We start from the raw sequence: 22,745 nt of genomic DNA, 5'->3' as shown, positions 1-22,745 counted from the left end.
AAATCAAGAAGCATAAGCAAGATACTGACTTGGAAAGAACTCTCTATTCAAGAATGTTGGCCAGCTACCAGAAACATCACATAAGATTATTATATTTTTTTTTTCTGTTCCCAAGGGGCTAGCCTTTGTTTGACAGTTACTTTTCCTCTGGGACAGGCTAAGAAAAGGTTCAGAGTAGTTCTTCATATGATGGTCAGAGTGGAAAAGCCACCTGGAACAAAAAATGACATTTAAAAAATGCTCACCATTATATAAGATATTCCTTATTGTACATAATACTGCTGCTGTTACAATACCGCTAGAGCTCCAGCAAACAAAATACTCCAATTATGCTTTTCGCCTATAACTTATCCATGGTATGTAAGTAACTGTACCGAGGTGTTTCTCAGTCAAATACTGTAAACAAGTTCTTGGTGATGCGTTCACTTGAAAAACAGCCATCTATCCACAAAACTCATGAAAAGAATCAAATTTGTAAGTTGCCACAATTTCTGTATACTATACATTTTGTCTCAAGAGAAGAGTGGTCAGAAAAAAAATCTGCACATATGCGCAAAGGCACTTTTTCTTGTAAGTTTCTGGATTGGCTTAGTTCATCATACTTCTACAAGGTAAAACTTTCAGAAATCATAAACAAGCTATCCAGCTATTTTACAACGTTATACTTTAATAAACATATTATTTTGCTAGAATTGAGAGATCCCTGAATAGGAAGTGTATGCCATGGTAGTACTGTATCTTCTGAAGTATTATAAGCTTACTGCCTCCTCAGTATGCATCTTGCATATAACAAATAGAAACAAGTCATGATCCCTGGAGCTAAGCTACAAAAATTTATAATTCTGTGATCTAACTCATCATTGTCAGGATGAAGGATAACACCTAATATTACTGAGCGGAATGAAATTATTTCTAAGCTAATTATATAAAATTTTTAGAATAATCTTGGTAGAGCAGATAAGATTGGTTTTAAAATCTTCAGTGAAAAAGTCTCTTTATTTCCCCCTGGATACTACACATTTAGAGCTCTCCAGAATGACACAGTGGATTTTAGAAAACAGTGAAAAGTACTCCTGAAAATATACTTGTACTTTAGGATTGTGAGGTGTTGCATGTATAACAGCTATTACTATTTTCATACAGAGTATCACTGTGTCTTTTATGATTTAATTATTTATTAATTATTTTCAGTAATACTAAATAAGCTGAATTTATGCCCATAAATTAGTACTTCTACATTTTCATTTTATTATATATATACATCACAGAGTTATACATATTTTTAAAAAAAAATCTTATTATGTTCAAGAGAGCAGAAAAAAAGAAGGATAGTGAAATGAATATCAATAAGAAATTATAGAAAATCAATAGAGGAAATTAAAGGATAAAAAGGAAGTTCTATAGCTGGCAGTAAGAAAAATAAAACTAATTTAAGGTCTATTTAGGACAAAAGGAATCTTGTCACTGTTATTTCAGGAATGAACTGATTTTTAAAAAATCATAAAGGGCCCAAATTTTCAGTAAATATTTCTACTCACTATCTAGGAAAAAATGTAAATGAGATACACATTGCATATTTCCCATTCAAAAAATTATTACTAAACAGGTTACTAGAGGGGTAAAAAGCTGCTTGGTGACTGCACTCAGAGGGTTGTGGGATGCTACCTGGAGCCACTGACAAGCAGAGTACCATAAAGCTCTGTTCTAGGACCTGTCATGTTTAACATCTTTACTAATGACCTGGACACCACACTGAGGATACCAATTGACACACTCGAAGGCAGGGCTAGGATTCAGATCTAGGCAAGCCAGAGGAATGGGCAAAAAGAAATCTTAGGGGCAAGGACAAAATAGGAGTCCTGCACCGGGGCTGGAAGAACCTGATACCACACCATATGATCCACTCCTGAACTTGAAAGCAGAGCAACCTTACCTGGATAAAAATGTTGCTTCCATGTTTCAAAGCAAGTTCAAGAAACAAGAAATTCCCCATCTTTTTGTAATTTACACTGGGCTGTGAAAAGCAGCAGCAGAGTGGAGCCACTAATATGATTCATTCTCCAGAGGAATGAACTCCTGTCCACCTTCCCCTGGGTCAGTGCACAGGCTGAAATCCACCTCTATAACCCCATCCAAAGGCTGCCCCACACCACACTCCCCAGTGGACCAGGCACCAAAGATTCAGCTTTCACGTGACACAGCAGAATAACCATGGTGCTGTGACTCCCATGAAAGTGTCTGTAAAGAGAGAAAAGATAAAAGTCTCATTCAGGGGTAGGATTGTTGAGACAGCATCATTGGTAGCTGAAAGATCTAAGAGAGAAAACACCAGCATAACAAGGTTTAAAGTCCTAATGGGAAAAAAGCTGAAAGGCTAGTCAGGCTGGTCAGTTGGGAACTAGTTGTGAAGCATTGGGTCAAACTGCCAGTGTCCTCAGGGCTGAAGCAGCTGGTATCAGACAGCAACTTGAAGCACAGAGGATGTGTGGTGGTGTCCAACCCTTTCGCCCTCCTGACTGATGCCAGCTTCTCAGCAGAGTCTTCATACTAGAGGTGATAGGCTTAGTCTAACAGCTCATTAACTCCTAGCTATCTCTTACATGTGAACCAATAAATTCTTGCTTTTGTACTTTAAAGGTGCATATATTCTGACTGCAGACTGTCTTTGTGCCTGGCTGAAGATGTCTGAGTGAACCAGCCCAAAGAAGAGCCATAACAACACTGCAGCAGCACAGCAGTCACTTGGGCTAAACTTGGGACACTGACTTGCCTCACAGATGGGTCAGTAATTGCCAAGATTCCATTTACTAATTGGAATCTCTCTAGAGACCTTCTCCAAGCATTTTGCAAGAAGAAAGAGCACAGAGTAGGCATCTAGAGGCAAAATTATGAAGTCTGACCTTGTGGTACTTGTGCCTCCATTAACTAGAGCTGACTACGAGGGTATTTATCAAGCCTCTAACTAGGTCTCATCTGACTTTGGTTTTTTTCTTCCCACACAGTTCCACAGAGAAGTTGCTTTGAGATACATTAACAGAGGAATAGTTAATGGCAGATGTCACTATCATTACAGCTGACAGATAGAGGTCCTGGTCTGAAACTGTGTCCAAGGCTCAGGAAAGCAGATTAGGTGGAGATTAGCAAATCACAGCACCTCACAGTGCTCCATTAAAAATCCCTATGTATGTATGAAATGGATGTCCATAGACTGCTTCTGGCCCTGCACCCCCAGTTCTGCCTGCAAGGTCACCAGCCCTGTTGAAGCAACTCCTCCAGCTGAACCACCACAGGGGGACACAGGCACACCCTCTGTGTCATTTCAGGTTAGTCCTCAGGAGCAGAGACTCACCTGGCTAAGAGCATTTGAGCTGCCTGTGACATTGGGGCCACCAGAATGTGCAGCCGCAACTGGCAGCACCTGTGGGAGAAAGCTGATCCGTGGGAAGTTGTGGAGTTGTACTTCTGCTACTACTCTCATTTTCTGTTGCAAGAAAGATTGTTTACTGATACTATTAGCTGAGCAGCAAATTCAGATGAGAAATTGAGGGGTTCTGGCCAAGTCTCTTATTTAGCATGGGATCAGTGTATAACACAGTGGAAAACAAGGTGTTGTGCATCTTACAGTGGCTTGTGGAACAGTTAGCCTTGCAGAACAGTTAGCCTTGCAGAACAGTTAGCCTTGCAGAACAGTTAGCCTTGCTCAGCTTTGGTGCCCCTACTAAGAGAAAAATCTTGATAAATGGGCAATTAGCTCTCAGAAGAGCCAAAGACTTACTGAAGCAGACTCTATACTGCAAGATTTCAGGGTTTCCTTCTATGCAGATTAGGAAGTGTAAATACCTATGTAACTATTACATTGTTCATGTAACCAACAAAGCTAGAACAGGATATGGCCAAAACTGTAACTGGACAGCATAAAATTAAAAACAAGGGATACATCTGAGATGTTCACAAAAGTTTCCCATGGATTGTTTAATACCAGAAATAATTTCAGACTTTAATCCGTAGGTTTTAAGGAAAGCGTGTGCAACTTCAAATGATCAAGTCTTACAGACTTCATTAAACAAGTCTACCAGTTTATCTCCCTTCCTTTTTTTACAGTTATTGATTTATAAATTGCTGTCTCCTGATGAAATTCAGCTCTATGCCTCCACCCAGTGGGCTTTCTTAACCACGAACATAAAGAGCCCCTGAAAAGTGCTTGCACGCATGCAATACCAGTGGAAGCATGGGTGCTGCAAATTATTTCTTTTCATCTCTTCTGTCGTGTGGCTTAGCTGAAACATAGACAGGTGTTTGATATTACCTTCTGAAGCTAGATAACCACAAATGTGAGATGCTTAAAATTTATCTTCACAATATGCTTGATATTGCTATAGAAACAGTCATTGGGAAACATCCAAATCTAGTTGGCACCACGGAAAACTTATATTTCAGAGGTTGTTGGGGTTTTTTTTAATCTAAAAACCTGAAATTAGTTTTAAGTTTTAAAATAAATAAAACCCATACGACAACACTGGATTTTTGTAGTACTTATTTTCCACACTTAAACTAAGGAAAAGCATTTTCTAATTTGTTTTTCTCAGTTGAGATTGTTTAGCTACCTGCAATAGCATCCCCATTTTAAACTGAAAATAATAGCCTGGATATGTACTCTAAGAAGCTTATAATAAAATAAGTTCTGTAGATGTGAACTTCTCTGTTGAATTACATGAGTTACTTCACTACATATAGGCACTGGTTTCAGTGGTGGTTCATAAGTGGTTCATATGAACCTGTATTCTGAATAGTGGTTATATTAACAAACACACAGTTGTTACGAGTTCTTCCAAATGTCTGTGTCTTCCATCCTTTTCTTTTCTATTGGGCTTCCAACTTTACTGTGATGTATCACTTTCCATTGAAAAATACAGGATGTGAGGAAGTGCACTCTTAATATATTGAAAATAAAAAGTTTAGGGAAACGCTTTTGTCCCAAACCAGGAAGAAGAACAAGATCTCTTCCTCCATGCTGGTTAGAGAAGTAAAAAAAAAAACAAAAACCAAACACTTCTCTGATCCCTGATCACTTTAATGATGGCATCTTCCTTACATCTAATACAAAAACTGCTCCAGAATAAACCTCTTCTTTTACATACAAAAGGCTTGCTACTATCTGCAAAGAACTGTTTACGATTTATTAATACTGCCATAGAACTGAAAATGACAATGAAATTAAAGGATAATGAAAAGCTTTTCAGCCTGTAATTAATCTGCAACCGTTAACAGATGCAAAAGTCTGCAGTCTTCACTACAAATTAGATTTTGGTGGAGTAGGAATAATACCCCAAACATATTAGATAATAATTCAAACTGCAAACAAGTCATACCCTAATCATCTACCCTGATATTTTTTTATAGCACAGGTCAAAGAATTATTTCTGTATCAAGTTCAGGATTTTTTGGAGACTACAGCTTTTTGAAAGACACCTAATGCAAAATGACTAACAGAGATGCTTCTAGCTGTTTCTACTTTTGTTTTGTAGGGTTTTGATGTTTTGTTTCGTGGTGGTGTAGGGTTTTTTTACATCTGTCTAAGGCCCAAGGTAGCTTAATTTCACACTTGCCAAATGACATGCAGAGGAAATAAAAAGCTACGACTGTCTTACCTGCACCTTTTAGTTTCAGGTTAAGCTCACTTCTGATTATTTTTTTCCTTTTTTTTTGCTTTTCAGTTACAAATTTTTCCTTAAATAGTAAATATTCAAACTTCACTGTACCCATGTTTTTGTTTTGCAAATTCAAATCCAAGGAAGGTCATAACCTATTGTAAAAGAGTTTACAATGCAACCCAAGAACCTTCAGAGAGTTAAAAAGATTAAAAAGTTTAAGGTGCTACTGTGACAGTTGTGCCTATATATTACTTTTGCAAAATACCTCTGCTTTTCAGAACCAAGGCAAACAATTGGCAAACAATCTTCATTTTCATCATATACACAGTATTAAATATATGTCCACTTTCTAGTCAAAGATACTTTAGATTTCATCAGTTGTGAAGGTTGAAGGTATGAGCAATATTCAGAATTTATGTGACATTTAAAACTCATGAAAATTCCTCCTGCATGCTATTTACTGCCTGTGCTAGCTCAGGATTCCCACAGAAATATGCTTAATTCTGACATCTTCTGACAATGTACTCAAAAATCTGGTGTTTCAGAAAGTTTCCAACGTGGTACTGCTCTTAATGAGCTCCCGCTGTGCCTGCCTACCACCATGTAACTGCTCATTTGCTTTTATGGTGTAGTCGGGTCTGATGTAATGAAAAGTACTCTGCCAGAAATAAATACAAATCATAAGAATTAGGTTCCAACTTGAGGAAAAAAAATCCCACACAACACAGAGGTGAGAGGATGGACAAGGTAGCCTTTTATTTTCCTTTTTAGTTTCTCTAACTTTGTATGATTAATGTCAAGCATGGGCTTAAGCCCCACTGATTGAAGATGAAGCCCATTCCTAATTGAGCTCATTCTGAGCAGAGATGGGAAGTAAGAACATGGGTTAGCAGAGCTATCCTGCCCCCACTTATGCAGCTGAAAATTTGATAACAGCTCTACTACTAAGTACAGTGCAGAAGTGGAAGGTGTTCATGTGTGTGTTGTAACTGTGCTTTGCCCTCTTCGTGCACTTCCAAAGAAAATAATTTGTTAAATACAAAGTATTTGCTGGTTTTGGCATGATTTATTGCTCTTAATGCAAAGGCAGTGTACCTCCACACGTTATCTCTGTGCATTAAAGAACAGATTGCCTTTAGAGCACAATACTGTAAAAAAAGATAGAGGAGCAATAGCTCATACACTTGCAGGTTCAGAAACTGAAATTACCACAAAATTATGTATATAATTGGTTTTAAAATAACACTGACAAGAGCAATCACTACCACCTGAAGAACAAGACATAGTTTTAAAATAAAAAATTACCATCTTAAGGAATTGCTTGAAAATCAGACGAGTGTTTCCAGGTACCTATGTGTGGGTATGGATATGTAATATTCATTTGCTTTAATCTTAAGCACAGTGTATATGAAATACTGTTCTTTGTTTTCAGATCTGCAGTGCAATTCAACATGATGACATCTATACAACAATTGTAAAAATCATACTTTGAATGAATTGATATTTTAATGTGTATTCACTTGTCAACCACTAAATGTATTTTAATGCATAGGAGACAATTTTAATAGGAACTCTGTCTACCTCATTAAATCATTTTCCACCTAAGGTACCAGTTTTATTTATACTATCTATAAGGGAAGAGAACAGAAAAAAAAAATCAAAACAAAATGAAATAAGTATCAGAAAAAATCATTAAATATCTGTAGAAATTGTCACACACTACAAATTAATTATTTTTATACATGTAATTTATACAGATGGACCTTTATTTGGAGAAATCAAAACAGCATAAAAAAAGCTTTTACTGCATTGTCTTTGGAGAATAAAACGCATGTGCTGTATTCAAAAGCAGAAATTATATTCTAGCATATTTCTCTGAGATGACAAAAACACACGATAAAGATTATAGTGAAATATAAACTATCATATATTACAGCTTTATATCTGAGATGTCCTACCTCCAGCAGATATATGCTGCATGATCAAAAGTGCAGAATGTTGCTTTTTTTAGCTATCATCAGAAAATAAGATGCAAACTGAAAAAGAACACTGAAGCAAAAGCAACTGCACTTTTGAAAAAGAAGCGTGGCTTTAAATTATTAACAGACAGGGCTATGAAGTATTTGGTGTTAGTGGACTTTTTGTATCCTTTCCAATGAAGTCTGATGATGTAACATTTTTGCATAACTTTTAAATACCCGGTAGCGTGGATGCAGACTTGAGTACTGTGTTGCCAACTGTCAGGGATGCTGAGCAAGCTAGTTTTGTGTCATGTATGTAACCAATGCAGTAAAATTTCTAGAAGCTTCAAATGCTCAATATCTGTACAGATCAGCGGTAAAGCTTCCTGCCATAAATCTGATGCGTCTGGCCCAGATCAGACATACTGTGTGTGCACTGAATAAAGAGTTTGTTTGTGCATAGTAAATCCTAAATGCTGAGACCAGATGAATTTCCTGCCAATGAGACAGTCACTGGTGGAGGGCAGCTACTCCCATTCCTCCCTGGAAAATCCTCAACAAAAATCCAGCAGTCTTGTCATCAGGGAGCAAACCCAACACTGGTGTAGGTAGGAAACATAAATTATATCAGCCTGAAGACTGTTTTAATTATAAACACTCAATTGGTGTATGCAGCTCTTGGGAAAAGAACACTTAACAGCACCAGCCTGACTAGTCTTGTGGGTATTTCTATATACAAAACTACAATCAGTTCTTGAAACTAAGAACAAATTAAGACATTAATTGTTAAGTATTTAGTTTAGGATTCTATTCTGGAAAAAGAAAAAGTGTATTTATTTTACATTATATTCAACCTAACAACTGGACAATAAAAGAAACTGAACATAAATATTAACAATTGACCAACAAAAAATGAAAGCCTTACCATAATCTAGCATTATCTTGCTACTGTACACATTTCACTACCTGGGTCTCCTTAAAGCAGTATAAGCCGTATGTGTCACTGAATTGAGTTTGCTGTTGACATAAAACATTACAGTACACTTTTAATTTTTTAACTGTTAAATAGGAGAATTGTTTCTAGTTTCATGCCAGTATGCCTTTGACTTTTAAATTAGGATACATATCAGCAATTGTAGGACATACACTTTCCATCTGCTATTGGCAGTCAGTTTAAGTCCTATTACTTTATTATATCACATAAGGAATAAAAAGCAAAAAAAGGGGGGGAAAAAAGGAGGGAAAAAAAAAAAAGAAAAAAATTTGTAACTTGTAGCAAATCATTACTGTTTAACTAAAAAAATAAACAAAAATCAAGAGACAGAAACCACTATAACAAAATTAACACCTCCCTGCTCAAAGGAGCTGTCCTGGTCAGCTGTGTGTGATACATTCAGGACTGTTTTACTGTTCTATTGCTCAGAAAGCATTTTGCACTATGTATCTAGATTTTAACAGAACTGCACTGTGAATCATGGACTTCTAATTAAGTGCTGTTGCCATACGACCTGTGCAAAGGCTTCTTCAAGACACAAGAAGGGATTCATCTCACCTACCTCTAGAATTCTAGATTATTAGAACTAGTCACCATAAACTCCCTGATGACAGGTATATATGTCTGGGAGTGATACCTGTCATTTATGTTCAGATTAGATTATTTGCCCCTTCATGGTATCCCCACTGACTACAGAAAACCTTAAGAACATTAGCGTTACATTTATATTCTTAAAACAGGGCAAATAAAACCACCTTCAGTTTGTCAAAAAATATTTCTGGAATTCCCTAATTGCTGTTTTTACTTACTACTTTTCATGTCTCAGAACACCTTTCACTACATGGCAGGGTCATCAGACGTACAACTGTGATCTCTAAAATACACAAAAATAATAAACAACACTCAGCTCCCTCATGTATTTTGTGGGGGTTATTTTTTTTTTTTTTAAGTAACAAACACAAGAACCATGAAAAAAGTGCATCAATGTCACAGAGCAACCCAAGCCCATACTGTACCATACTCCTCTTTTTGAAACCTCCCATGAAGTTAAATCTTCAGTGCATGAGACTACTACATTACAGTCAGCCCTGTATGCTGTATGTCTCAACACTTGTAATGTTAATGGGTATTACAGAAGAATTAACATCCATAGCTTCTGAATGCATGTACCTGCATTTATTTCCATAATGTTTTTATTTATTCACTGTTTCCCAAATAATTAGTGACAGTTACTTCAAAGTGAAACACTGCTGGTAGCTACAGAACCACTACTTTTATTCATACACATTTTGTAGTTTCTGTCATCTTCAGCATTGTCTGAAGTCACTTCAGATTAAATAGATTATTCCCTTTCTGTGCCCTTCTGTGGACTTCCCAATCAAAAGCTGTATGATTTCATGCCACAGGGCGCATTTACCACTAAAAATGTCTAGCTACTGCATAGTTCTCAGGAAGAAAAGGGTTTAGTCACTGTGGTCATAATAAATATAAGCACAGGCCCTAAATGAAAAGGTCAGACTCCGACTACTAATCTCTAGAACTCTCTTAATCCCCTGAGCTATCCAAACATAATTGATAAAAGCAATCATCATACTAAAAAGTACATAAAAACTGGTTACCTGTAGCTTGCTGTTACTTTTGACTATAGGTTTATGGTAATGCAGAAGAAAACAAACTAAATGACTTAATAAAATAACTTTATCTAGATGAATTTACCATTTTTCCTCTTGGTACTGTCCTTGTAGCTAGGTATCTATGTTCAGTGATGTGTATATATGTAACAAATAGTACTCTTCTTCCTTTTTTTTTTGGTTTGTTTTTTGTTTGTTTGTTTTTTTGTTTCAAAATAAAATGTTTCTTAGAGGGACAGTCTTGAAACAACATTAGCTCTCCTAATCTGGCAACTATCAAGGGTCAAAATAGAGGCATTTCTCATTCAGTTCCAAAGAACAGCATTTATGCAGTGAGGAGCACATCAATGGGGAGTTTATCCCACTCTGATGCCCCATAAGCAGATCGGTGCAGCAGGGCTGTAACCATTTAATCTGCAGATCCTGGATTCCAGCACCAGAGCACCTACTGTAAGCAGAAACCAGAGACTCTCCTTAGGGAAACAGTCTTTCTGCTTTTAACACATGGGGTTTTGTAACACAGTCTCATAGCAGTTAGAAGACAAAATAAAATTCATCATTTTTGTATCTAAGTAGTTTAAATCTATGAGCCACTTCTTATCACATTATCTAGTGTGCAGTTGTAGACTGAATAGATTAGCAAAACATTAAGCTAGCTTAGTTTATTTCTATGTTTGTTTTCTTTTTTAATTTGAGAAGTGAGATCCTCAGTTTCTCAACAGACGTTTCCTCAACTAAGTGATATCAAGCTATTAAAAAAACTAGAAACAAATGTGGGGATAATTTCTTTCGGGAAAATATATAAATCAATCCAGACTTTAAAGTAATGATCCAAATTGCTAGTAATCAAAAACTACATAGAAGACAAAATTCACGACAAAGCTAATTATGAAAGGTTGAGGAATCAGTGTGTTGTAGGTTCAGTTACACAGCAGCTTTATGAATGGACCAACAATTACTTTACCAAGAGTTCAGACTGAACTACTTCAGACTTTTTTCCCCTTTTCACATCCCATAAAGGTTTTCTTTAGATGAAAGTCAGCAAACTAGCTACATGGCTCTCAGTTCATTATTAACTACCTACTCAGCAATTTCTAGAAGGCATGCACGAGTTAATAAAAATTCTACAGGAATCTGCTATTTCAGAGCTCGGTTCTCTCCTCACTGATTTTATTAAATGAAGTGCACTTCCATTTTTCTTATGCTCACAACACTTCTGTCCATTAATCCATTTAGAACTGCTTCTAAACTCTTTGATTAATGATTTAAAACATTACTTTGTGAAAACAGAAATAGATACTAAGATTACTATCAGGTTTTTAACTTCATGTTCTTTACCTAATTCTCACTGCAGGCATAATTTATCAGACTGTAAAAATTAAAAAATCCAAAGTGTACATTGTCCCACATTGCCAAAGCTGTAGTATTTTAACAGATTAATGTTTTTTGTTTTTTTTTCCTATTAGTGGCTGAAAAAAAAAAATCTTTTGAGGAGTGTATGGGGTAAGTCACTGTACTGTCAACGCCAGCTTAATGAGATGATCCATTTAAGTTACTATTGTGATTTTCCAAGTTAACTGCAAAAGGAGCAAGGGCATCTTCACATTCTGTTCCTCAGAAGCAAAAAAAGACAATGAATGTATTGTACCTGATGCTTTCTTCCCTCCCTTATTTCTGATTCACAGCTTCACTGATCTATAATAAAAGGGGAAAAAAAAAAAAAAAAAAGATGCCTTAAGTTGCCTACATTCACTGACTATCCAACTTAAAGAATAAAGTTGCAAACTGTGCAGCCCTATCCCTTCTACTTCATCTTACTCAGAAGAGACATTGGAAAGACATGACTAATTGACATCTGTGGACTTTCAGAGAACAGAAAACAAACTGCCAAAGAGAAGTTAAGTGTGTGACTAGAAAAAGGAAAAAACCAACAGCAACAGGACTTAGCTTCTCTTTTTCATATTTCAGTATCTTCACTACATATTCACGGCAAAGTTTAACAAAACCAGTGCCAGTTTAATAACCCATAACTTCTCATATGTTTCAAATTAAAAGACATAGTTGAAAGTAGCAGCTTTTACAGGCAGCCTCCATAAACTCATATAATTGCTATTGAACTGTCTTCCTAGTGATCACCAGATCAAAAATAGTAACTAGATCTTTATTTCCTTCCTTAAAACATTCCTCCCGTCCATTCTCCACACTTCTCTCAGTAAAAAGATGATGGGTCAGTTGTTACAGTGCTACTCTGTAAATGAAAGCAAAGGTCCAATTCCATCCTCTGCCTGTATGACCTTGAGCCACCCAGTGTCATCACTGCTGTACCACTGTTTTACAGCCTTAATTTCAGAGGTCTGACAGCACAGAAATGCAGGCTCAGGAAGCAGCTAAGACACTGGACTGCACAGGGTTCTCATGACTACTACCCTGGGCTGCAACTTCACAGGAATCAGCAAAGGACAGCACGAGGGAACACCTAATTTTAACTTCTTCCTTTTAGAACTGTTACATCAAGAATTAACTTCTGGTAGAAAAAAAGGTCACTTGCATGAGAGTCAGTGAGAAGCTGGACTTAGTCATAACTCTTCTCTATCTCCAAATCAAATGAAGCTATGGAGGTGAAATGCTGGGGTTTCAACTCCAAGCCCCAAATTAAGGTTGACATCTGGGTGATTCCCACAGCCCTTCACAAAGGGGGGGTGAGCTTGCCTTTAGGCTTCCCTCCAGGGTGGGCCGGCCTTGCAGGGAGAGCCATTGGGTAAATGACCCCAGGTGTCTGCAGTAAGTAAGCAAAGGTCAGGTGTCCCACTTGGGGATAAAAGCTGGGACCACTTGCAGGCAGGGGCAGTGTCTGTCTGTGAGGTGGGTGCCCTGTGCAGAGTTCCCTGTTGGGGAAGGACCTCCTGCCTCCCTGGGACTGGGCTCCAGTCAGGTCTGGCTTTTGTAAATGTGGGCTGTGTAGAGATTCAGTGTGTGGCTTCCTTGGTCTTATGTGTTTGGTTTGTTGACTCAGTTGTCTCCTGTCCCTTCTATGGGAGACTGCATGTCACCATTTATTCCACCCATTGTTGGTTGTGTGGTGTTGTTGTTGGGGTCAGTGGGATTGATGTTGATTATGTATAATCTGACTTGTTTGTTACCCCCAGTGCTCACCCATGTACTGACTCTTTTGTATCAAATACAATTTGGTTATTGGTTCATCTTTATGCTGGCTGTGTCCTTCATGCTAGGCCTAATAATTGGCAAAACAGGAGGACAGAATTTGATGGTGAGAAGTGACAAAAAGGACAGATACTGCACTGGTTCTGGTTAAGTGCTCTGCCTCATCAAGTGATCTGAAGCACTGGGGAAAGAGGCATTTTCAGGTGCCTGCAGGAAAATCAGATAAATCTGGTCTTTTTCATACTATCACCAAGAACATGGAATAAAAAGATTAAATAGAGGGCAACAATTAAAATTAGAAAGAGGTATGATTAAATTACCAATACTATGCAACAGATATGAATCTTGAATTTCTCTCAAAATTCTAATTCTTAAAACCAGAGAATAATGCCAGGAAAAATGAAGATTTATTTTCAGAGCAGAAATCTGTTCTTTTGCACTGATCAACAACTGAGAGTTGTTGTTGCTAAGGAATAATGGGGGGTGGGGAAAGGTAGTTCAATTACTAGCTCATATTACCTAGCTTAAGCTCCAGGAAGAATCAAGCACATGGAATATTTTAGTAGTAAAGTTTTCACTCAGTTTTACACAAAAGAAGAAAAAACACAGATTTCAAATGCATTATTCAACTTTATCCAAATACTTTATAAATAAACACTGTATCTGTATTGTACTGGTGTAGCGAGATGTGTACTGATACTTAGACTGTATACCAGTATCGACAGCAATACCAGTAAACCAGGATGGCCACTGATCAATAGAATTACTGGTCAAAGACACAGTTTTCTGAAATCTTTCCAGCCAGCTGACATCATGGCAAACATCTGTCCTGTAGGTAAGTGAACTGATTGCAAACCAAGGTCTTAAGATGACAATTCAGAATATTTGTGTTTAACATTTTCTTAGCCAAAGAATGATAAATGTCAGACTGACACACATAAATAAAAACTGAAGAACTTCAACCATTAATTCAGATGGAAGATGTTTTATGTTATTCAGAAGTTACATGAAGCTAATATTTGAAGTCTTTTGCACTACTGATAAAAAAACCCTAGTAACTGAAAATAGAGGTAGTTTGCATTTTTTAAAAATAAAAGCTGACAGCTTAGAATGACAAGAATTGAAATAGACTGTGTATGCTAAAACTTGCCTTTCCTACTTTCTGGGCACTCTGCAGATTTATGATCTATAATGGTTCAGTGCAGAGCCACTCAAAATTTGCAATTACAGCAATTGCCAGAAAAAAACCATAAGGACAAGTGTAAAACAGAATAAAAGATGCCAAATTTACACTCTCTTAGAATGGACACACCCATTTAAAGAAAAGCTCCCACATTTTCTGCTGGTGCACCACCTTATGACTTGTGTTCAGTTTTTCCTAAATGACATCACTGGACAAGGATTCAAAGCCTTGCAAAAACTCTAACAAGATGAGGTGGAAAATGCCTCGTCATACTGTCACAAGAAACTTTTTATCCAACTCAGACTTCTAAACTATTCCTCATTTAACATCACTTGTCATACAAGTCCAAACTATTTTTCACATGTATTTTAAATAAGGAATTTTTTGCAGATGACATCAACCTCTAAATAATACTGTAAATAATTTAACACTGTAATACTGTAAGCATATTGCAAATTGTAGAATGCATGTCCTGAGAAATTTCTTCCAAGATACTTTTTAATGTCCAACTAGTCTTTATTATATGCAGAAAAACCCTATTATGTCTTGACTGCCACAGTAGACTGAGGTAAGTATTATCCTGTATAAACTTAAGGAAAATAGTTAACTTGATTTATTGTAAACTTACTAGTTTTACTAAGAATGGCACAAAAATGATTAGTTGCACCTCCAAATCAAGGTTTAAAAGAATTCTTTTTGTACAGATATTCTGAAGAAAAAAGATTAGAAACTTGATATGCTCAACATACAACCTCAACCCATCTACCTGCTCCTTCACAGCTAGAAAGTCTACTTGTTTATGAACAAAATAAATCACCATAAATCACCAAGCACAAAGTATATGTTAAGTCTAAAAGATCTTTACATTCAAACCATTTTGCTTTATTGTGAAGACTGATAAATAAGTCATCCAAGTACAGTTTGTTTTCATGGACAAAACCCTATCCACCATCACACAAAACACTCCTACCCTTGGCAGTTCTTGAGATATCAATTATATTGCATGAATTATTTTACTCCTCTCAAGTAAGCATAATTTTAGTAGTCACAACTGTAGGAAGTGTTAGAGCTAGAAAACAAATGCTTTAGATTATACAGATTCACATTCAGATGGTACTAGGCTCTAATGATTTGGAATTCAGGATATTACACAGCTAATAGAATTTAAGTTTAGAAATACAGACCATTTGTTCTCAAGCTACCAGATCTCTCTCCTGCTCAGCATAGAGCACATTTTCAGGATAAATATCCTTCACTATTGGACTAATGAAATATATCAAGCCAATAGCAAAAGTCATACAGAAGCAAAAAGACACTATTTATTAAAAGTAATTTAATAAAATGTCACAGGTATCTCAAAACCTGCAATTAACATGTATACAGAGGTTTATGTATTTTGCTGTATTTTCTGAAGAAGAAAATCCATTTGTAAGTTTAGATTTGGCTGTCCTCTTTTTGTCTTCTTACTCAGTATCTTATAAGCTTCCATTTTCTTTTGCTTGTACAACCGTTGAGCTGCTTCTCTTTGTTGTTTTCTTTTCTCTGCTTCCTGAAATAGATAAGATTATGAAATAATTACCTACCTTCTATAACTATGAAACTATCTATAAGCAATAAAATTTCTTTTTGTAAAGATACTGGCAATTAGGTTTTGTACTGACACTAGAAGCACCATTAGACAGGATGCTCTTTCAATGCATACTGCAATCAGAAGATACTATGTTGCCTAAAGCTTCAAGAGCCAAGTTTTCTTTGGTAGAACATCCTACAATAAGGTTTGTGTACTACTTCCTTCCTGTGAAATGAGCTCCCTGACTTTTCTCAAGTGACAAGGTGGCAAAAATTTCCCACTTTCTCCCCTTGAGTGCAAGAAAGAAAGAGTCTGATCCAGCAGTCCCCATGTAAATGTCTAGCCAATCCAGATGTGCTAGGACACTGGACTCATCTGCATGGGACTGGCAGATAGGATATGGGACACATCTGGAGCTGAAAGTTGGGCAGGTTTGTGATACTGGGACAGCACCACAAGCAGTGTTACCTACAGCAACTTAATCAAGACCAAACTATTAGTGATCTGTCCTCTTCAAAGCAACACAGACTGCTGTATTTAAGAGAAAAAAAACCCAACACCCTAACTGAATTTTCAACTGTACAAACTTTGTGTTGAGGGGACAGCACACATACAATGAAAACATTAATGGAGGCACTTAAGACTATATGGATAATCATGATATTATGTTCAGTTTTTACAAAATAGCTTACACCCCCTTCTCTACTGTTGTAATTTGGGTAAACATCCACAACAAGCAACCTAACTAGCTTGGTTCACTTACATCATGTCCTATCAAAATATGCAAGACATCACAAATCAGGCTGAAGGCCTGCTTCAGTTCACTTGGATGATTTCTTCTCATAAAGCTTATTCTTTGAAATACTGTGCCATGCTGCCCACAAAGGAAGATGTTTCTGCAGAATGCTCAAGCAGATGATAATTTATCAATTATGGTTTTGTTTTCCATGGCACAGATTGCTTCTGTGATGTACAAAAATTATTAAGAATGCTCTTTCTAAATAGAAATCTAAGAGGCATGGAGGGGAGGAAACCCCTGCAAAGACAGCATCTCTCCATTCAGAATGCTTCACTTATTTTACTTTACTGTAACAATGATTTTTTTTTTTTTTTTTAACCACAGTAGCATCAACCTGTAATTCACTTCCTACCTAATAATTTTACTGCTGTTCAGCATACTGTTATAAGCAACATCCATTTAAGCTACCAATCAAAGGCTTACTCAAAGCAAGTATGTGAATCTTACTTAGGTGGTTTACTTATGTTTTTATTTTTTCTGATCTCTACTAAATCATAGCTTTTTTTATATAGCATGGAGGCCAAAACTGCCTTTAAGCTTATTTCTTTTTCCAAAATAACTATCAGCAAATCCACAATTTGCTAACATATATACATGACGGTAAAGTATATGATCATTGTATCAGCATTCCACACAAATGATTACTGTTACTGTGGCACTTAGCTGCTGTCCAAGTGTCTTGAGCAAGACCTAAAATGCTAACAACTCCCTCCAGGCAACTCTTATGTGCTGCTGAAAGAAAATTCCTTTCAGTTTTGCTGGGTATTCATTTGTTCCTATTTCCTCTAAGGTAGTCATAACATGCATTTCTTAAAGCATGATCTGAATCTAACATGCAAAAAAGCAGCTGTCAGTTGAACAACTATGTAACTCACCTAGAATCATAGATCAGCTTGCATAAAAATACTCTATAGTTTTCAATACAGCTAAACTGTAGAGTTAATATGTTTTATCCAGCTATATATTTATGTGATATTTATACAGTTACTGAAATTTAGTTTGTCAGAAGTAAGTTACACAATTTCTACAATGTGTGCCATTTTACAAGGCAATGAACCACCTACGGGGAAAGCACACAGCTAAATAAAGCTGTCTCAAATGAATAATTCAGCAATGACAATATAAAGATACACCCTGAAACAGTTAAGAATTAGAATGAGGGGAAAAAAAATTACTAAATATTATGGCCATGGATACTATTACATTTAATTGTTTCACTGTTGGCTAAAGCACATAAAGTAAAATGAAGACTGCATTATGGTAACACTGTAAGAAATAGGATGGATATTTCATTTTTCATCACAAGATGACGGTATTTTTATTACTTTCCCTTCTACAATATTTAAGAGGTCTGGTATAATCCACTGGGATATGCAGATCAAACTCAAGTTTTTCTTGATGTACCAACTGACATAATAAAATCCTGCAAGACAGAAACAGTCAGAACAAAGAGAATGATAACTTTGAACACTTGCATGCCTGAATATCACTGTCAAGTTGAAAAAGACTGAAATACCAATACCTGTGTTCCTCTCCCATGGTTCTATTTGGGTCCAGATGGAAGACAGACAGGTAGAAATGAAATCTAGCCTTTGTCTACAATCAAGATCTCTGTTTAAGATTTACCTCTTTTTTTCTAGCACGCTCAGCCTTTATTTTCTCATACTCTTCTTTTGCCTTCTGATTGGACGTTTTTTTCTTAAACTTCCCTTCAGGTGTAACAGACCTGTAAGAAAAAGTACATGTACTTCAGATACAGATGATCACCAAGCAGACATAACCATATATCCCATAGCCACTGCAGAACCAGTCTCTTCCACTCTTTTCTGCATATTTAGGGAAGTATATTAGAAACACATATTTCAGAAGGCTCATTCTTGTACACTGAATGGATACCTATTTACACCACTCTTCCATGATACACCATACCATTACATGTAACGTCATGAGCAGCTAGCGTGAAAACAGAACAAACTAAACTCCTCCAGTGCCAAGTGTACCGAAGGCTGGACTGCACACAACTTCTAGTAACACGTATACCTTATCTACTGAATCTTCACATGGATGATGTTTCATGAAGTTTAAAGAGTGCCTAAAAGAGGGATTTTTTTACCCCCATCATACGAGCTCTTCAGAGATAGAAAAACTGAACACACTAGCTTAGAGCTGTATTATCTCTTTCTAGTTCTGACATATGGATGCAACTGCAGAGCTTTGAGGACAGATAGCCATTAGCAGACTGCCTGCCAGAGAAGTCATGCTGACATGGCAAGATGAAAAAGGACAGTGGTAACGGTGCCTTTCTAAAAGTTTCTTCCTGAAGGAGATGGCATATTATTGTCCTTAATGTTCTGAAATTAGGAACTGAAATTACGTTCCTTCCAAATTTCAGTATCAAAAACTGCCCAGGTATCTTTCACTAAAGAAAACAGTAAAAGAAACCAGTGCCATTTGTCTGGCATTTTCTGTCACACTACTCTGAGTGGATTTTTCTGATTATTTACTTTTAAATTTTTTTTTTTCTGATTCACAGTAACGCCATTACATAAGCAGTGTGGTAGCACTGTGGCAGCAAAGATATCTCACACTTGAAAAACCAAAGACTGGCTAGATGTTTAAGTTAAAAACTAGCCACCATCATCTAGGAGACTTCAGGGAGACAATCAAAAAGGAATGAGAAGGTATTTGCTTACACTTTAATTTAAAAATACCACTCTTCTGGAGGGAAAAAAACCAAAAATCTTTGCTTTATTCTCATCTCCATCTTGTGGCAATACTGCATAATGACACCTCACCATCTCGAGTACAAAACTACTTAAACTGCAATATATGCTAAAAATAGATTTACCTAATCAAAGTCTTATTTAACATTCCCATGAGCACTGAAGTTCTACCTAACTGACCCTACACAGCACACCACCTCACAGATTAGCAGTCACATTTTTTCAGAATTATTAATTCTGATTTACATACACAATGACCATAGTTTAAGCAAAATTAAAACCTCTTGGTTTAAAGAAAACATCTGTCCTATTTCAGACATCCCCACGAATTAACTGACTATTCCAGACAAAAATCTACCTTTCTCGTACTGCTGGGCTTCAACCTGACTGCATTTCCCTCGCCGCCTCCCCAGCATTTTTCCCAGGAAAATGTAAATTTTGATACACTTTAGAATTCAAAGACTTATGACACTCCTTGTACTGAAGACAAAAGGGCATTATCTCAACCACCATACTGTTTAAAAACACTGCAATGACAATGTTAGACCTGAGTGACTATGTTTTTTGTTTTACTGCCATACCTCACCAAGATTTCATGGGGAATTGCTACCACACAGGGGGAAAAAAAAAAAAATGGTTTAAGTTGTCTGACATTTATTAGACTGCAAGTGAGAAACTCCATTTGACTTCTCCCAATTATAACTAAGTTTAAAACAAAAAAAAGCCAAAAACCCCAAACACCACTGGCAAACTACTATGACATCTTTCTTATTTAAAATTATTACTTTGATCAAGAACACTTTATCGCCTTAGGGTTTTATTAATTTTTTTTTTTCTCTAAAGTTCACAGTTAAAATCTCCCCCAAAAATAGCCATACCACAAAAAGGTAACTGCATACAATACCCTTTTAGTGGAAAAACGGTGAAATATGAAAATGACAATTTATCTAATTTGGGAACAGAAACATAATGCAAAAAATGTTTCTAAAAAGTTACACTAATTTAAAAATACTGAGAATCAATTGAAAGGAAAATTGCAGACTCAAAAGCACACAACCTGAAAAGCAGGCTTTTATCTTTATAAATATGGTAAGAAATCGGCCACACACTTAGTGCTCTTGGGCTGAACCTTATCCTTAAAGTACAGTGGTAACTGTCAGATTATTTCTGTGGAATCAAGCCCTAAACATCATCGATTTTGCTTTCTAATTAGATGCAAACACAACAAAACTCTATGTTTAAATTTTCTAACAATTAGGAAAAATTTTAAGACCTAATGGCTTTTTTTTTTTTAGTAAAGCAAATCAAGGTACTTAAGTCCACATAAAGTGTGAGATCTAAAATATTTCTTTAATGATGGAAATAATTACTTGTTTTTAGAGACATATTTTTAAAAACTTACTCTACTGCTTTGTTAAGTTTTTCTTCTGATAAAACAGAAACATCTGGAGCCCTGCGCCGTTTCTTAAGCATTTCTTCTTCAGCTAGATAAAGATGTTTCAAGTGCTCTGGATAAGTATCAGTAAATTGATTATCGTTTTGTGAATGGACCTTTCTTCCCTTTTTCAATAATCTCCTGTATTGTCTTTCAATCTTTTGTTTTCTCCGAAATGCAAATCCTCGTCCTGAAAACATAAGAAAAATGGAGTTAAATACAGCTGCACTGAAGTAATATCAAACCATCCAATTGCTGCCAGGACCATTTCAACCCATTTTCTTTCCAAAACAGAAAAAGCAACTATTTGTGCTAATTTTAATAAAGACCAATCAAAAATTCAAGGAAAAAACACTGTTAGAAAACTGTTCCCTACTGTAGCATTGCAGCTTGTACAGATTTACTGAAAATTATTGCCTAAACCCTTTAGATGCCATTGCAAACATACTACTTAATGCACACTCAAACATATTACACCTTTGCCAATATTTTTCAAATCCAGTGAAAAGATATACCAACATTTCACTTCTCTCCTACTTTTAACAGCTTCATAAGCAACATCAAAATAGATTCCTAAAGACAGTCTCAAGACACTAATAATAGCAATACTAGCTGCTTAAGTAGTCTGCAGCTGCAGGACCACAGGGAAAAAAGTCACCAAATCACTGTATTAAACTGTATTTATAGCTTGTCACACAGAGAAAATTTATCACTACTACTTTGTTTCTACATCTTCCAGGAAGAGCTTTTCTACAACTTCAAAATTAGGCTGTGTCATAGAGTGATTTAGCCTTAAAGGAAACATCAGGTAATGTTTTTTTCATTCTCAATCATTATATAACCACTTAAGTTAAACATGATTTTTCCTTAAGATGTCAATTTTTATTGCATTAGTCTTAAAAGATACTGACTTTATAATGTTCATTAACAAAATACTTTCTAAGGGCAGAAAGTCCAAGTTAGTCTCAACTTTTCCTCTGATTTTTTCTCCAAAGTTGAAATTTCAGAAAAGCGATGCAAAAGCCAATTCTCATTTCCCTATCAGTTCACTTTTACATTTACACAACTACCTGTCAATGGTCTGAACCTGCTTTTAAATATGCTTCTATTTTAAATATGCAGCTTCACAGAAAACTAAAAGCGAGTCCTAAAACCGAGAATTATCAGTACGCGGTCTGAGCGCGCCACTGAAGAAGAGCAGGCTGGGCAAACCGGGCTCCGGGAGCTCCAGCTCACACAGGCCGTCCCCCACCAGCCTAGAGTCACCGGCCCCGAGCCGCTGACCGGCCACTCCCGTACTCGGCGTTTAACCACCCCTCGGGCAGCGGACGAGGACGGGTCTCTGGGCTCCGCAACGCGAAGCCCTTCACTGAGGCAGACAGGCCTGGCCTCGCCGGGGCCCCAGGCCCAAGGCAGCTCGGCGGCACGGCCGGAAGCCAAGGGCCGCGACCAGCGGGGCCAGGCCGGGCAGAGCCTCCCTCAGCACCGTCTCTCCCACCACGAAACGACCTCGAGCCCTCCGTGGCTGCCCCACCGCCCGACTCACCCTCCTGGACGCTGCCCAAGACGCCGCGCAGCAAGACGGGCCTCCACGGCCGCTTTCGGCGGGGACCGCGGCCCGCGGCGCCCGCATTTT

The 22,745-nt window shown here is 37.0% G+C and overlaps 1 protein-coding gene across 1 annotated transcript; it reads right to left on the bottom strand.

The window, feature by feature from the left end:
• Positions 1-15,882: 15,882 nt before the first annotated feature.
• On the bottom strand, positions 15,883-22,743 carry CCDC59 (coiled-coil domain containing 59; the record flags this gene model as incomplete). The annotated part of the gene is made up of 4 exons (XM_026864933.1): positions 15,883-16,131; positions 18,578-18,677; positions 21,077-21,299; positions 22,656-22,743. Coding segments are annotated over 4 exons (573 nt in total), but the record flags the coding sequence as incomplete, so codon positions are not given.
• Between the last annotated feature and the right edge of the window lie 2 nt (positions 22,744-22,745).

Source organism: Athene cunicularia (assembly GCF_003259725.1).
Source record: "Athene cunicularia isolate RWA chromosome 1 unlocalized genomic scaffold, athCun1 chr1_part2, whole genome shotgun sequence".
Lineage (NCBI taxonomy): Eukaryota > Metazoa > Chordata > Aves > Strigiformes > Strigidae > Athene > Athene cunicularia.
The sequence above is the reverse complement of the archived record's forward strand: the minus strand, read 5'-3'. Positions and strand labels throughout refer to the sequence as shown.